The sequence below is a fragment of the Cydia pomonella genome, chromosome 1 (genome assembly GCF_033807575.1).
Source record: "Cydia pomonella isolate Wapato2018A chromosome 1, ilCydPomo1, whole genome shotgun sequence".
Taxonomy (NCBI): domain Eukaryota; kingdom Metazoa; phylum Arthropoda; class Insecta; order Lepidoptera; family Tortricidae; genus Cydia; species Cydia pomonella.
The window spans coordinates 2,162,238-2,177,712 of record NC_084703.1 but is presented as its reverse complement, the minus strand read 5'-3'; the positions used below and the strand labels follow the sequence as shown (position 1 = coordinate 2,177,712).

The window sequence follows — 15,475 nt, the reverse complement described above, 5'->3', positions numbered from 1 at the left end:
GCAACGCTAACTGAAGCGGACGCGTGCGGCGGATTTTACCTACAAATAGCACCCGCGTGCGTGCGCACGCGGCGGGCGTCCGCGTCAGCTAGCGTAGGCCCTTACTTTTAGTCAAATCCCTCAGCTTTATCACTAGCTATTTTGTACTAAAATAAGACTACTATGGAATGCAGTGTAACGATATACAATAAACAGAGGATTACTATAACTAGCTTAAATCTAAAATAGGCCCTTGAGACATCGTACCAAGGATGCTGACGGCATTTCCTCGTTGTATCACATTACTGATACGTTGCCCGAGGAAGCCGCCAGCTCTTTGGTCACCAGTTAGATCAACAAGGCGCTTCGCAATTTCTGTAAACAACTTGTGCGCGCTGGGACTCCAATGAAAATAAGACATGTTTTCGAGATTTTTTTTATCGCGTCAACTTTAACTTTTCATGGTTTTGCTTAGAGTTTTCCCTCGGAAATAAAGTCTAGTCTGCGTTATAATTTTTTCATGGAATTTGCCCTTGATTAAAACGTGTAAAAATTCAAACTAGGTGACAGCTTTTCCATACTCACCACTTAGATGGTTGGCAGTCCTCAACTGTGCGTTTCTCCAGGAACTTTCTGCCTCGCACAGCTAAACTGTGGAATGAACTGTCGCTTGCGGTATTTCCGGACCGATACGACCTTCGTACTCCCATCTTAAAGGCTGGCAACGGCCTTTGGTGTTGCAGGTGTCCATGGGAGGCGGTAATCGCTTACCATCAGGTGATAAGTCTGCTCGTTTGCCTCCTCCTCCTGTGCGAAGTGCATGGAGGGGGTAAGTAAAGCGATCCCAGAGCATAAGGTGGTACAAATTAAAACTAACTGCGGATAGCGTCTTTAACATTTCGTACAAGTTATATGGCTCGATATGAAACTTTAATTTACGATTACTCCTGAAATATTCATTTAAATTGTATAGTGTAAGGGACCATTGTAATCTGTATGAAATGCTTAATATAACTAATGTATTTAATTTGATAATTATGAATACTGTATCCGTGTAAATAGCTTTACAAATGCCACATATTACGTGATCTTTTTCTAGAAGTTAAGAATAGGTATAGTAAGTTATCCTTAAAAGATAGACATTTAACATCGCGGACTTTTTGCAGACCTATGAAAGAGAGACAACCTCACCATACATTGTGTTGTTATAGCTCAAACGGATCAGGCAGCGTTTTCGATTAAAGCAGCCAGCGTGATTTTTTCCGACAACATCGTTATATTTCAACTAATTTACACAAAACCGTAACAAGTTATATACCTAAACCTTCCTCAAGAATCACTCTAATGATAGATGAAAGTCGTATGAAAATCCGTTCAGTAGTTTTTAGTTTTGGAGTAGTTTTATAAGATGTAGTGCATTGACGTTTTCCGCTAGACTTGCGGACGCTAGGTTGCGTGACAGTCGTGCACATAGCGAATACCTTGTTTTAACTCGGGCATTAAATTTAACTCAACCTAACAATTGAAAACTGTGACATATCAATGTCATTCGAACATCGATCGTTTGAAATACTACATAGTACTTACGTTTAGTAGCAAATGTATAGGGAGCGTGCATGAACTGTAGGAGGCAGCACAGGAGCCGTCAGATTTTTGGCGCGAGGCGTAAATGTGATGTTTTTTGTTCCGATGTAGCCCACAAGATGGCAGAACCTACTATGCACAAGAAAACACGTGACGTGTACATGTGCATGTTTATGGTTCCGATTCAGGCCACAAGATGGCAGACCCTCCAACGCGCACGGTCCCTATAAACGCGTACTTAATCACTACTCATCAGATAAAAATAAATTATTGATTTGATCTCCGAAATTGAAATAATTAGAATACCGGTGTCTTTGAAAAAGTTACTTAATTTAAGCTCAGGAATGCATGCTTGAAATATCACGGTGTGTAAATAAAAAAAAAAACACAAAATAAGACGTTTTGATAGTTGTCTAACTACGCCCCCACGGCCCCAGAGAATCATCTCTTCCAAAATGATCTAAGGCATTTTTTGGCGTTGAAACTCTAGGTCCATGGGGTCCCAGCGCGCACAAGTTTTTTGGAGAAATCGCGAAACGTCTGGTTGACGTAACTGGTGACCGAAGAGCTGGCGGCTTCCTCGCACAACGTATCAGTATTGCGATACAACGAGGAAATGCCGCCAGCATCCTTGGTACAATGCCTCAAGGGCCTATTTTAGATATAAGCTAGTTATAGTAATCATCTTTATATATCCATTATGTATATTGTTATTGTAAATAAATTAAGGCATTTTTGCCATGAAATTGTTTTCGGTTATAGTTATTATCCGCTAATTTTGATGCTGAGTGTACTTCCACACTTTGTCACAGCAAAGTCTCTCATAATTGCCTTGGTCCAACACTATTAATAACAGAACACCGCCATAAGTCATCCACCTTGAAATGATATCGTCGAGACCTATAATTCAAAATGGCGTCCGTAAGGCAATAATAGCTGTGTTAATCATTCCTCCAATGTACGTCAAAATACTCTTTTATTTGCCGGTAAACGAGGTGATTAGCGACCCTGTTATTTAAATGACCATTTCAGATAGACCTTTGCTCGTAAAACATAAGTAAAGATATCGGCACTGTCTCCTCCTTCTCCAATTGAGGGGGGATTTAAATCTTCGCTGGTCAGAGGTGTAGGGTTAGTGCTGGTGTAGCTTTATTTGATGTTCATAAGTATATTGTATTGAGCGCTGGTGGCCTAGCGGTAAGAGCGTGCGACTTGCAATCCGGAGGTCGCGGGTTCAAACCCCGGCTCGTACCAATGAGTTTTTCGGAACTTATGTACGAAATATCATTTGATATTTACCAGTCGCTTTTCGGTGAAGGAAAACATCATGAGGAAACCGGACTAATCCCAACAACGCCTAGTTTATCCTCTGGGTTGGAAGGTCTGATGGCAGTCGCTTTCGTAAAAACTAGTGCCTACGCCAAATCTTGGGATTAGTTGTCAAGCGGACCCCAGGCTCCCATGAGCCGTGGCAAATGCCGGGACAACGCGAGGAAGAAGAGAAGTATATTGTATTAAACACAAAAGTGTGGCTTGTAGAAAAATGATTTTATTGTGTTAATGATTATTTATGTTACTCATAAGTATTTTTATTCTTGAGATAAATATGTAAATACCTATATATGTTGCAAATGTATGTACACCTGAAAAGATAAAGTCTCAGTGTTTTTTTTTATACTACGTCGGTGGCAAACAAGCATACGGCCTGCCTGATGGTAAGCAGTATCCGTAGCCTATGTACGCCTGCAACTCCAGAGGAGTTACATGCGCGTTGCCGACCCTAACCCCCTCCCACCCTCGTTGAGCTCTGGCAACCTTATTCACCGGCAGGAAGACAACACTATGAGTAGGGTCTAGTGTTATTTGGCTGCGATTTTCTGTAAGGTGGAGGTACTTCCCCAGTTGGGCTCTGCTCTAGATCTGGAATGACATCCGCTGTGCTGTGCCCTACCACACAAAGCGAGATTAACGGAATGTGTAATTGTATATTCGACCTGCAATGTAACCTGATTATTATATACAATAAATAACTTTGAACTCTGAAAGATTCGTGTAAAATGAGCAATAAAAATATTTCGGTGGCGCCACCACATATCCGCGAGTTCTACCAAGAGAGTAACGATGCCCCAACGTTGGCTGTAATTTGGGTTAGTGAATATGTCATAGAAAGTTTATAATATGTGTGTAGATAAAATAGTGTACGTAACTGTACATAATTAGGGATTAAAACACTCGTGTGATCCTTTTAAGAAACTCACTTCGTTCGTTTCGTAAACCCACACTCGTGTATTTTAATGCCTTTTATTATGTAGCAGTCATATAAACTACTATTATAAATAGTTCGTGTCATACACGATGACGCGCAGATTTGTCAAATCTAACCTTTAATAACATGACATTACGAGTCAAGCCACGCGTCTTCGTGAATGACACGATCTATAGATTTGAAGTCACGCACACAACAACAATGGGTGGGATCACAAACACTGGGAATTGGCTACTTGACTGTTTTTTGTAAATAATGTCAAACGATCTTGATTTTCCTGAGGATCAAATGTCTATATAGGACTCATGGCATTTAAGCAACACAAAGGTCAGAAATGAGAGTTAAAGTCTGACGCTCGCACTCGACGATTGAAACGCCTCTAACAAAATGATAAGGTGATGTGACGTCACATCATATAAGTCTGTCCTAAATGTATGGAAGAACAAAGAAATTGCCATTTTGACCCTGAAATATTGCGTTTATGTGTATAGTTGTCATACAATTTATTTTTCAATAAAATGTAAGGAATCGAATGGTATTTTTCTTTTCTATCTTTGAAAGACAAAAAAAAATTATTTTTGAGATTTCGGAGCCTTGTATCTTTTTATAATCAGAATATAATTTTTTAAATTTCACTTTTTATAATGGATGGCTCATTTTCTATCCATTTAACTAAATTTTGTTATAATATTCAACATGTGTCAAGTACCCAATTTTGAAATTAGTATTCTTTTATCGTACCGATCTGCCGCCGCCAACTGCAAGATGAACCAAAAAGTTTCTTCAATATATTTTATCGTTTTTAGCCTAACGTCATGCGCTTAAGATCTGATTTATCAAATATTAGATAAAATTATCTGTCAAATAGGGATAACAGGCTCCCTTTCTTTCACAAGCAAGAAGAAAAAGAGAGTGTTATCTTTCTCTGACAGATAATTTTATCAGATGTTTGAAAAATGAGACCTAAGTCACATAGACTCATTTATTCATATACCTGTTTTTGCGATTAGTAGACTGGCGTGTTCAGTAAAGGTTTGCAGCGTTTTGGACGGCAACTGGCAACAGTTACATATTTGAATTTAGAATCATATCTCGCTGTTACATATTTGAATTTAGAATCAGGTGGAACGGGTGGGCCGGCATTCAAGGAAAGGCAGCCATTAGCCTAGCTAGGAGTCTAGTCGGATTGTCACGAAGCTAAAATGTTAGAAAAATAAAACGTTTAAACTGCAACGTATTTTTGCAAATAAATAAATGATTGATTGAACGAGTGTTTGTCATCCTCCCCGCTAGGAGGATTCCCCGCTAGATGCTTCCCTTACATCCTAACAATTCAATAATAAATTAATCATTTACCCCAACTGTCCTGGCAAAGTCTTACAATAGTTATTTGTGTCCCAAGGGAGGAAAAGTAAGAAATTGCGTGCCGCGTGTAAAATTGTTACCCGATCCGAAGGCGAGGAGGGCAAACACGCGGGATGGAATGTCCAACGTTTCCTCCCGTGCTGCGCATACTATTTTTCTGCTCGACGGAGGCGGAGAGCCGCAACTTCGTTTAGCGCAGCGGGAGCAAAGTTGACGCTTTCCGACCGGAGGGCAGAAAAAATTATTTTACATTATCGCACAAAACTAAAAAATCTAACAGTACAAAAGGCCGACTTAAAGCCATGAGGCATTCTCTACCAGTCAACCTTAAGGCTAGGCAGAGAGATTGTGAGCGCCTACAACAGCAAAAGCAAATCAAATAAAAATACATATAATAACATATAAATACAAATATATTATACACATATACTATAATAGTAGCTTGTTAACCAAGGGTGAGATGGTTATTTTTACCCGAGTTAAACACTACTTTTCATTTCGAATATGAGGAAAGTCAAACACAAACCAAGAAATGTAGGTTATGAGTTATGACTGCAGGAAGTGGCGACATTTACATTTTGATGAAAAAAAAATCTATAACCATAGACAATCCGATCTTAAATTGGGTTGTGTCTTTAACAGCCTAAATATGTGCTTAAAAAAGAGTGGAACCGAATGAATGAATGTAATGTAATGATAATATTTTAAACATTTATATTGATTTATTTACAAATATTTATGTTTATTTCATATAAGTATATTTTTTAATAATACTTGGTAAGAAAATGCGGAAGCTTATATGAGAGCTTGTAACTGAATTATATGGCTGTTAGCCGTTGCTCGAAGTACAAATAAAAAAATAATTACTTTCCACCCTAGGGTGGGAAATGCAATTTTCCACCCGGCTATCTGCCTATGAAAGGTGAACTTTCCGATAAGGAGGGATGAAAATATATAGTAAGTATATGTGTAAATAACGATACATATGAACCTAATAAATACATTAAGAATATTTTATTCTGCTAGCAAAGAAAGCACGTAAGTATTGTTTGAAAGCAAACTTATTTGGCGCATTTTTGATGTTAAAAGGAAGTCCATTCTAAAGAAGCGCCATCTATTACGTGTGACTTAGACTAACCACTCCTAACTACACTAAGAAACGTAGAGCTCAACCAATACTGGAAAACTTACAGAAAATTTGTGAATACATAAGTCGAATAGAACAAACATGGCGTGTCGCTCCAAGACGTTTACCGTAATCTATCGTACGGTAATTTTTATTCGATTAACCGTGCAAAAGGAAACATTACTGTAATGGCTGAGTTTTTTTCCAATGCCTACTAATGATTAAAATGAAATGAAAAATCTATATTTTCAGGCAACTATGGGCCCATAGATAAACACCTTAAAACTAGTATACTCGTACATATTATAAAATATATCTTAAAAACGTAAACACACACTATGGCTGCGATGCATTTCGCAACCCCGCTGTGTCAGGTACCCGGCCTCGGAACCGCCGAAACTTGACACCCGTCGGCCAAAACTCCTCCTTTCTTCAAGGTCGCTAGACGTTCAGTCGGAACGCTCACCACAAAAGAATTGAAATTCGCGTTGTGTCGAGATTCCAACTTCGCCTCACACCTTACATATTAATCAATTAAATAAATAAATATTATAGGACATTATTACACAAATTGACTTAGTCCCACGGTAAGCTCAATAAGGCCTGTGTTGAGGGTACTTAGACAACGATGTATATAATATATAAATATTTATAATAAATACATAGAAAACACCCATGACTCAGGAACAAATATCCATGCTCATCACACGACTACATGCCCTTACCAGGATTTGAACCCGGGACCATCAGCTTCGTAGACAGGGTCACTATACCCACTAGTCCAAACTGGTCGTCAAAAATTGTAATAAATTATTCATTATATGCATATTATTACATAATTATACTTACGTATTAATTACGCATACGTATTATTTTATCTCTTTTTGTTCAATAAATTCTTTAACTGTTTACGGTTTTGGCAATTTTTCCTTTATCTGTGCTATAATACGTTGCTTCGTACCAAATTTCAAGATTCTGAGTTCACGGGAAGTACCCTGTAGGTTTTGATTCCCTTGCGAGTGTCGAAAATTTGCGCCATGAACGGCTGTATCTTTTGATTGCGTTGGCTTAGAAGTTTAATTTTTTCACAGCTCCAAGACACAGTAGACCTGAGTATTTGATATAAATTCCAGCTTGATACCTCCACGCGTTCCTTGACAAAAGGGTCTTGACAGACAGACAGACGGACGGACAACAAAATGATCCTATAAGGGTTCCGTTACAATACATATTTTACATAATGGTATGGAACCCTCCGTGCGCGAGTCAGACTCGCACTTGGTAAATTTTTTCGAGTCTTTATTTTTCCACGAATTTACCAGGACATAATAACGGGTTAAAATGCTGTATCTTGCCATCCATCCAAGCGCAAAATCCTTTTTTGCCATTTAGCTTTACGCCGATCTTCATTAGCTCACGTCACAGTTTCACCGACAGACAGACAGACATGCGGTGTGTTATATACAGCGAGGCGAGGATAACACTGAAAGTTTCTGGAATTACAAAATCGATATTGATGAAATCAACGTTTTATCTAGCATCACTTTATTCTCTAATGATGAGAATAACAAAACATAAACTATTACTAAAATTAAGTATAATATAAATAAATAAAAACGAATCAAAACGAAAAAATAAAACTTATACCGACCTATCTTAGGTCTCCTAGGATCTGTCCTCTTCGGAAGGGTACCCATAAGGCTGGCCACATTCCCACGCTGAATAGCTATGCCTATTCTCTGGCATAGGAATGAGCCAGCCAGGGTCGCCCGTAGTCTCAATCAGCATTATTAGGCCCTGAAAAAGATTAATAGCCCTAGGGTCCCTAACGCGAACGCCGCCCACATTTTCCGACGACCGGTTTGGCCTAGTGGGTAGTGACCCTGCCTACGAAGCTGATGGTCCCGGGTTCAAATCCTGGTAAGGGCATGTATTTGTGTGATGAGCATGGATATTTGTTCCTGAGTCATGGGTGTTTTCTATGTATTTAAGTATTTATATATTATATATATCGTTGTCTAAGTACCCTCAACACAAGCCTTATTGAGCTTACTGTGGGACTTAGTCAATTTGTGTAATAATGTCCTATAATATTTATTTATTATTATTTATTTATTTATTTATTTATTTATTTTGTTCATTTAAAATTGAATCTATTTAACGGACATTGTGAAATGTATAAATAACGAAATAACGGTACATTTTCTATGAAATTTCATTTCAGGAGAAAACGTTTTCTACTAACTAAATCTTACCAAATCACTTTCATTTTGATGTTGATCGCTTCAGCATAATATATTCTAGGTTTATAGGTATCGCTTAAAAAAATTACAAAAAAACCTATAAACCCTGTTTAACTAGGCCTTATTATTAGTCCGGTTTCCTCACGATGTTTTCCTTCACCGAAAAGCAACTGGTAAAAATCAAATGATATTTCGTACATAAGTCCCGAAAAACTCATTGGTACGAGCCGGGGTTTGAACCCGCGACCTCCGCTAGGCCACCAGCGCTTCAAAATCAACACCAAATGAACGTTATTAAATATTTTTCATTAAAAAGTCAATTCTAACAATCTAAAGAAACAACCTAAAATGTGCATCAAATTACTTTGCATCTCCTGTGGATAAAATGCAACTTTCTTTTCAGTTTCTAAACAATAAAGAGAGTGTTTACCAGCTGGTATGGTTAAAAACTTATTAGCCTATTGTCTACCTTATTGTCAAGTCACAAGGTTCACAAATGGCCAGCCGTTGTTATAACTATTAATTGAATCATCGGTCTATTGGAACTGTTTGTTTGGTCATTAAGGACTCTGTTATGAAAAATTCATCCGTCGTTAGGAACGAAGTATAATAGGCTAGTTGCATAACATAACCAATCAATCCAGTTTTTATGAAAATGGTTTGTTACTGCTATTTTTAGGGTTCCGTAGCGAAATGGCAAATAAATGGAAAAATAAATGGAATGGAAATGGAAATCCCAAAATTTGGCGTAGGCACTGGTTTTTACGAAAGCGACTGCCATCTGACCTTCCAACCGGGTAAAACTAAGCCTTGTGGAGATTAGTCCGGTTTCCTCACGATGTTTTCCTTCACCGAAAAGCGACTGGTAAATATCAAATGACATTTCGTACATAAGTTCCGAAAAACTCATTGGTACGAGCCGGGGTTTGAACCCGCGACCTCCTGATTGCAAGTCGCACGATCTTACCGCTAGGCTATCAACGCACAAAATGACATTAAAAATTTCAAAGTCGTTTATCCAAAACAGGTCTAATCTTCATAATATTGTCCTTTGGCTTTCTTGTTTTCATTTTTAGTACACTTTAAAGATATTTTTGGTACAAGTTTTTATCGCTGACTGTACTTTTCTTTCCACAGGCAATTAGTACTCATCGAGATAATTCTAGAACACCAAACACACTTAGGTTACGTTGTTTTATCACACATTATGCCCCGTCATTCATTACGTCATTTCTCCATCATCAGATCAGCTCGATGGTACCATAATATTGCATTGTCACCCGACTTACATATGTATGCATTCTTTGGAAGTCGAGAATTGGTTCTCAAATTTACTTGCAAGATTTGACCCGTACAAAGATAGTTACCTACATACATACATACGTACATTGCAAGTTAATAAAAACTTGTAATAGTTATTTGTGTCCCAAGGGAGGAAAAGTAGGACATTGCGTGCCGCGTGTAAAATTGCGTGGCAAACACGCGGGATGGAATGTCCTACGATTCCTCCCGTGGTGCGCATACTATTTTTCTGCTCGACGGAGGCGGAAAGCGGCAACTTCGTTTAGCGCAACGGGAGCAAAGTTGATGCTTTCCGCCAGAAAAAACACTTATATGACTGGCTCACCTCCTGCACCAATCGCACGTCATGACTTGTCACTATAACAAGTGAAATAGACCCCCAAGCCATACAAATATAGTAGAAATGACACAACCATACCCTTTGCGTGTTTTTTTAACGTAGGCATGCTTCGTCCCGTTCTTGAATAATATATTATATGAACGTATCATTGAATTAAACCGTAGGTAACTATCATTATACCTACTACCGTCTTTAAACTGCCAGGGAGTAATGAATTCATGAAGAGTTATAACCAGAGATCGGACAAATTTGCGTCATTGCTCGCAAGAATGTGGACATGACTCCAAAGTTAATCAAATATGTAATCATTTAATTAATTTGTTACTTCTGTTCTTTGTTTAGTTTATCCCGATTTTGAGGTTATCGCCCACAACTTAGAACAGAAAATAAACTCTGAATTATACTGGAATAATAATATTCCTATAAAACTACTTAAGTTTGCCCCATTAACATCAGTGGAGTGCGAGCGGAGTTTTTCAGCACTTAAGTATATTTTTGATGTAAAAAGAAATACTGCAGAAAATTTGGAAGAAATACTGATTATTTTCTTTAATAAATCTATACTTTAACAAACTTTTGTATTTATTGACTAGGAATTAAAATTTAAGTCAAGTAAGAAATTAATTAAATGATTACATACTTGATTAATTTTGGAGTCATGTCCACATTATTGCGAGCAATGACGCAAATTTGTCCGATCTCTGGTTATAACCTACGTTCAACGCCGAGTCGGCTGTAGGCGGCGCTGGTGTAGATTTTTGCAAATTAGCTTTACCCTCTTACGTCGAAGGATAATTGCTAAGACAGTTCTTTGAAATCTCTTTTGCTTGTACGGTCGAGGAAATTGATTATTTAGCAGTTTACGGTTCACTTTACATTGGACATCTCTTAGCATAAGTACGTACAACCAAATTTACTTGAACCGCAAGTTGCTAAAGAATCAATTTCCTCGACCGTACTCAATTAAAAAAGCGGTTTTAACTTATTCATAGTGTTAATGATGGTACTTGCTGTATTTGTTTAAAATTTTAGGTACAGTCAGCATCAAAAGTAGCGGATGAAACAACGCGCCAAAAGTATCTGATATTCCGGATAACTTTTCCAAATATAGATAAATTTCTAGAATTCGCGATCAAAAGTATATCTTTTACAATCTTTGTTGTTCTATATTAAACATCACTTTTTGTTAAGCTGTTACAGAATGGTAGATACTTATGAAGCCTTATTTGATCCGCTACTTTTGATGCTGACTGTACCTACGTCTAACGGTCTTTGAGAAAAACGCATTTAACCGATTTGCTAGGCCGAAGTGAACTCATAATAGCTCCGAACAGTTTTGTGTGGAGCTGTAATAATTAACAAAATATGTTTTTACCGTATTTTTTACCTAAAATGTTACATTTCTAAATACATTCATATGAATAAATTAATATGGATTTAAAAAAAATGTCTACAAATATTTTACCTTACAGCTACTTATGTACGAAATATCATTTGATATTGACCAGTCGCTTTTCGCTGGAGGAAAAACATCGTGAGGAAACCGGACTAATCCCAACAAGGCCTAGTTTACCCTCTGGGTTGGAACGTCAGATGGTCGTCGCTTTCGTAAAAACTAGTGCCTACGCCAATTCTTGGGATTAGTTGTCAAGAAAGCCACAACGCGAGGACGATGATATGGTGATACACTACAGCGCCACCTATAGGTAACAATGATAAGGTACGCGGCGTTGAATGTAGGTTGTCAGTCTTATATTTACTAGCCTATTCTACTGTTCACTTTAAACCCAAGTTTAAGAATGGAGGTTAACGTTCTACGGCTAATTATAGAAAATTACAGCAAATTAGTTAAATTGCTTTAACATTGAAGTCTGTAAGTTTTTTTACTCATATAACTTTGTTTTAAACGTAAGTTAAAACGTGTAATGTTTATAATTAAAATATCCTGATAATATAGTCGGTCAACCAACTTTTTCTATAGAAAAAGGCGTGAAATTCAAATTATCTATTGGACGATTACCCTTTGCACTTACTTTTTTTTTAAATTTGTCGCTTTTTACAAGCTTTTATTTACTTTCACCTGACCGTTGTCTGTTTGTAATCAAATCTTGCAAGTTAAATTTGATCCACTTCCCGGTTTCCGATAGAGCTGAAAATTTGCATACATATGTAAGTCGGGTGACAATGCAATATTATGGTAAGTACCATCGAGCTGATCTGATGATGGAGACAGGAGGTAGCCACAGGAACTCTGTGACAAAATAAAACAACGCAACCTAATTGTGTTTGGGGTTTTTAGAATTGTCTCGATGAGTATTAGTTGCCTGTGGAAAGAAAAGTACAGTCAGCGATAAATGCTTGTACCAAAAATGAAATTTCTGCCAAAAACTTATTTACTTTCACCTGACCGTTGTCTGTTTGTAATCAAATCTTGCAAGTTAAATTTGATCCACATGCCGGTTTGCGATTGAGCTGAAATTTTGCATGCATGTATAAATCGGATGACAATGCAATATTATTATGACATAGAGCTGATCTGATGATGGAGACAGGAGGCAGTCATAGGAACTCTGTGATAAAACAACGCAACCTAATTGTGTTTGGGGTTTTTAGAACTGTCTCGATGAGAATTAGTTAACTGGGGAATGAAAAGTACAGTCAGCGATAAAAGTTTGTACCAAAAATTAAATATTTTCCAAAAACTTTTTATTTCGTGACGTCATTTACTAGTTCATATTTCATTTAAAATCCATAGTGGCACAACGTTTTGACAGTTGGAAAAAAGGAACTGTTTTGACTAGTAGTCAACTATTGAGTGGTGTAGCTCCAGGCAATCAGAGAATTAGTTAACTGGGGAATGAAAAGTACAGTCAGCGATAAAAGCTTGTACCAAAAATTAAATTTTTGCCAAAAACATATTTTATGTTGCTAAAATTATACTGTAGTGGAGAGTGTCGAGACTAAGTACGTAATCAATTATTTATTTGTTTGTTTAAACTTTATTCCACAAAATGCCTCTAGGCATTCTCTTTCAGTCAACCATAATACGAAACGGAAATGAGTCAAGGGGTGCGTCAAGCTATCTGCCTTGCCTACACGATTCATGTCCATTTTCTTTTGACTCAACTGTTTAGTTTAAATTAAACTGGAAAGCATTTAAATTAAACCGTAAAACATACAATTAAACCGTGAATTTTCCATGGATTCTTTAACTAAACAAACATCACCCAAACGCCAAGCTCCCGGGCGCAAGCGAGCTAATGTAAACCTTACTCAAAAGTGTGAAGGTTACTTTGACAGCGTCCGCCATAACACCTATAGTTGTCCTTGGCGCTGTGGGCACTAGTAACGACGACTTAGGTGTTCTTGGCGTTCAAAGGGTCAATAAGGGCGTCCGCTAGCTAACGCGGGTGCACTTCGCGGGCGCACGCACGCGGGTGCCACTGTAGGTAAAATCTGCCGCACGCGTCCGCGCCAGTTAAGCCCATCACAGACGGGGCGATAATGTACCAAAACATATTTTAGAGCAAGGCATCTTACGATATATATTACGTAACATTTGACAGGTAAGATATATTGTGATTAATACCTTGCGATATATAGCTCGGTATGTTACGATATATTTTGGTGCCGAGACGTCCGGGTGTTGGTGTGCCGAGGCCAAAATTTTCTTGGGCAAATTGGGGCGGCGGTTGAGGGAGAGGGGTCATGACCCTCGTTCCGGGTCATTCCTGATGCAGAGGCTGTCTATCGCGATTCAGCGCGGCAACGCGGCGAGCGTGATGGGCACCTTTGCGTCTGGGAGGGCTCGGGACGGGTTGTTTGATTAGTTTTTGTATTTGTGTCTTTCTTTTTGTTTACTTTTACTTCTATTTAGTTTATAGTCCATTTTAATGTTTTTTAGAGTAATTAAGAATGTAATCGTTTTTGTATGTCTAAATTGAAAAATAAATAAATAAATAAATAATATTAATTTATTTAGGTGAGTTAAAACGATTGCTAATAAAATATTAAAATATATATATATTTTGGTATATTTCGTCTCTCTCACATTGTAGGTGCTAGACAGACAGTGATATATATATTTTTATCGCTGGCGTGTCTGGTGCTTAGCTAAACTACCTATAAGATATCTGTAAGTACCTTACGGTATATGTCATACCTTTTAACGAGCAATTCTTGCATGTATATGACACCGTAATGTTGTACACCTGTTAGTTTATAATCTCACGTAGGATAGGTTAGTTTGTAATCTAACTACCGTCAGTTTATAATGTAACTAGCGAGATTATAAACTGACGATAATTTATAATTTTACGGTGACATATATATATTCATATATTTTGGGAATCTCGGAAACGACTCTCGATTTCGATGAAATTTGCTCTATAGGGGTTTTCGGGGGCAAAAAATCGATCTAGCTATATTTCTGGGAAAACGCGCACTTTTAGGGTTCCGGAGCCAAATGGCAAAAAACGGAACCCTTATAGATTCGCCATGTCCGTCTGTCTGTCCGATTATGTCACAGCCACTTTTTTTGTTTTTATATGTTTTCCGAGCAAAGCTCAGTCTCCAGATATGTATATTAATTAAATACACCATGTTTTTTTTTATAACCGTACATTTCAAGTGGGCATTCCTGGACTTAAATTAAGTAACTTTCTCAAAGACACCGGTATTCAAATTAATTTCATTTCAGAGATAATCAATAATTTATTTTTATCTTATAAGGCCCTTACGAGCGTTTACACTTGCCTTAGGGCCTGTTTACAAATTGATTGGTGTTTAGTACGAGTATGTACATTTTCTACTAAACGTGAATACTATCTCAGACGATTGATGGTTGAATTTCAAACTTTGAAATGACATCGATATGTCAGAGTTTTCAATTGTTACAAAAACGCTACCCATAAAAATATATTTTTTTAAACTTAACTATGACATTTAGTTTCCTTAAACGCACTTACCCATGCCCCGGAGTTAACGGAATTCAGTAAAAACACGGTGTATATTATCGATCCGTCTGTGGGCTTTAGCGTTGTTCATACTATTTTTCTTAAACCCGCTCACCCGCTCCGTGCAACCGCGCCAGCTAGCGGGTGACCTAATACATGTGCATGCGATCCATAATTATCTGTACAAACTTTGATTTCTATTACAGAGCCGGATACTCGAAGATGCGTCACTGATGTGTAACTCCTGGTCTCCGAGACATAATGTAAGTCCATTTTATTTATGCTTTCGTATGTCCGGATGTTCTCTAATACAGG

At 37.7% G+C, this 15,475-nt stretch overlaps 1 protein-coding gene across 2 annotated transcripts in view; it reads left to right on the top strand.

Annotated features, from left to right (window-relative positions):
- Window positions 1-15,475, top strand: part of LOC133526634 (inhibitory POU protein) — a 102,377-nt gene that overhangs the window by 46,490 nt on the left and 40,412 nt on the right. For both annotated transcript variants that reach the window (XM_061863334.1, XM_061863328.1), the window contains exon 2: window positions 15,367-15,423. In XM_061863334.1, coding sequence (XP_061719318.1) covers window positions 15,367-15,423 — 57 coding nt within the window. The remainder of the gene's footprint in view (window positions 1-15,366; window positions 15,424-15,475) is intronic.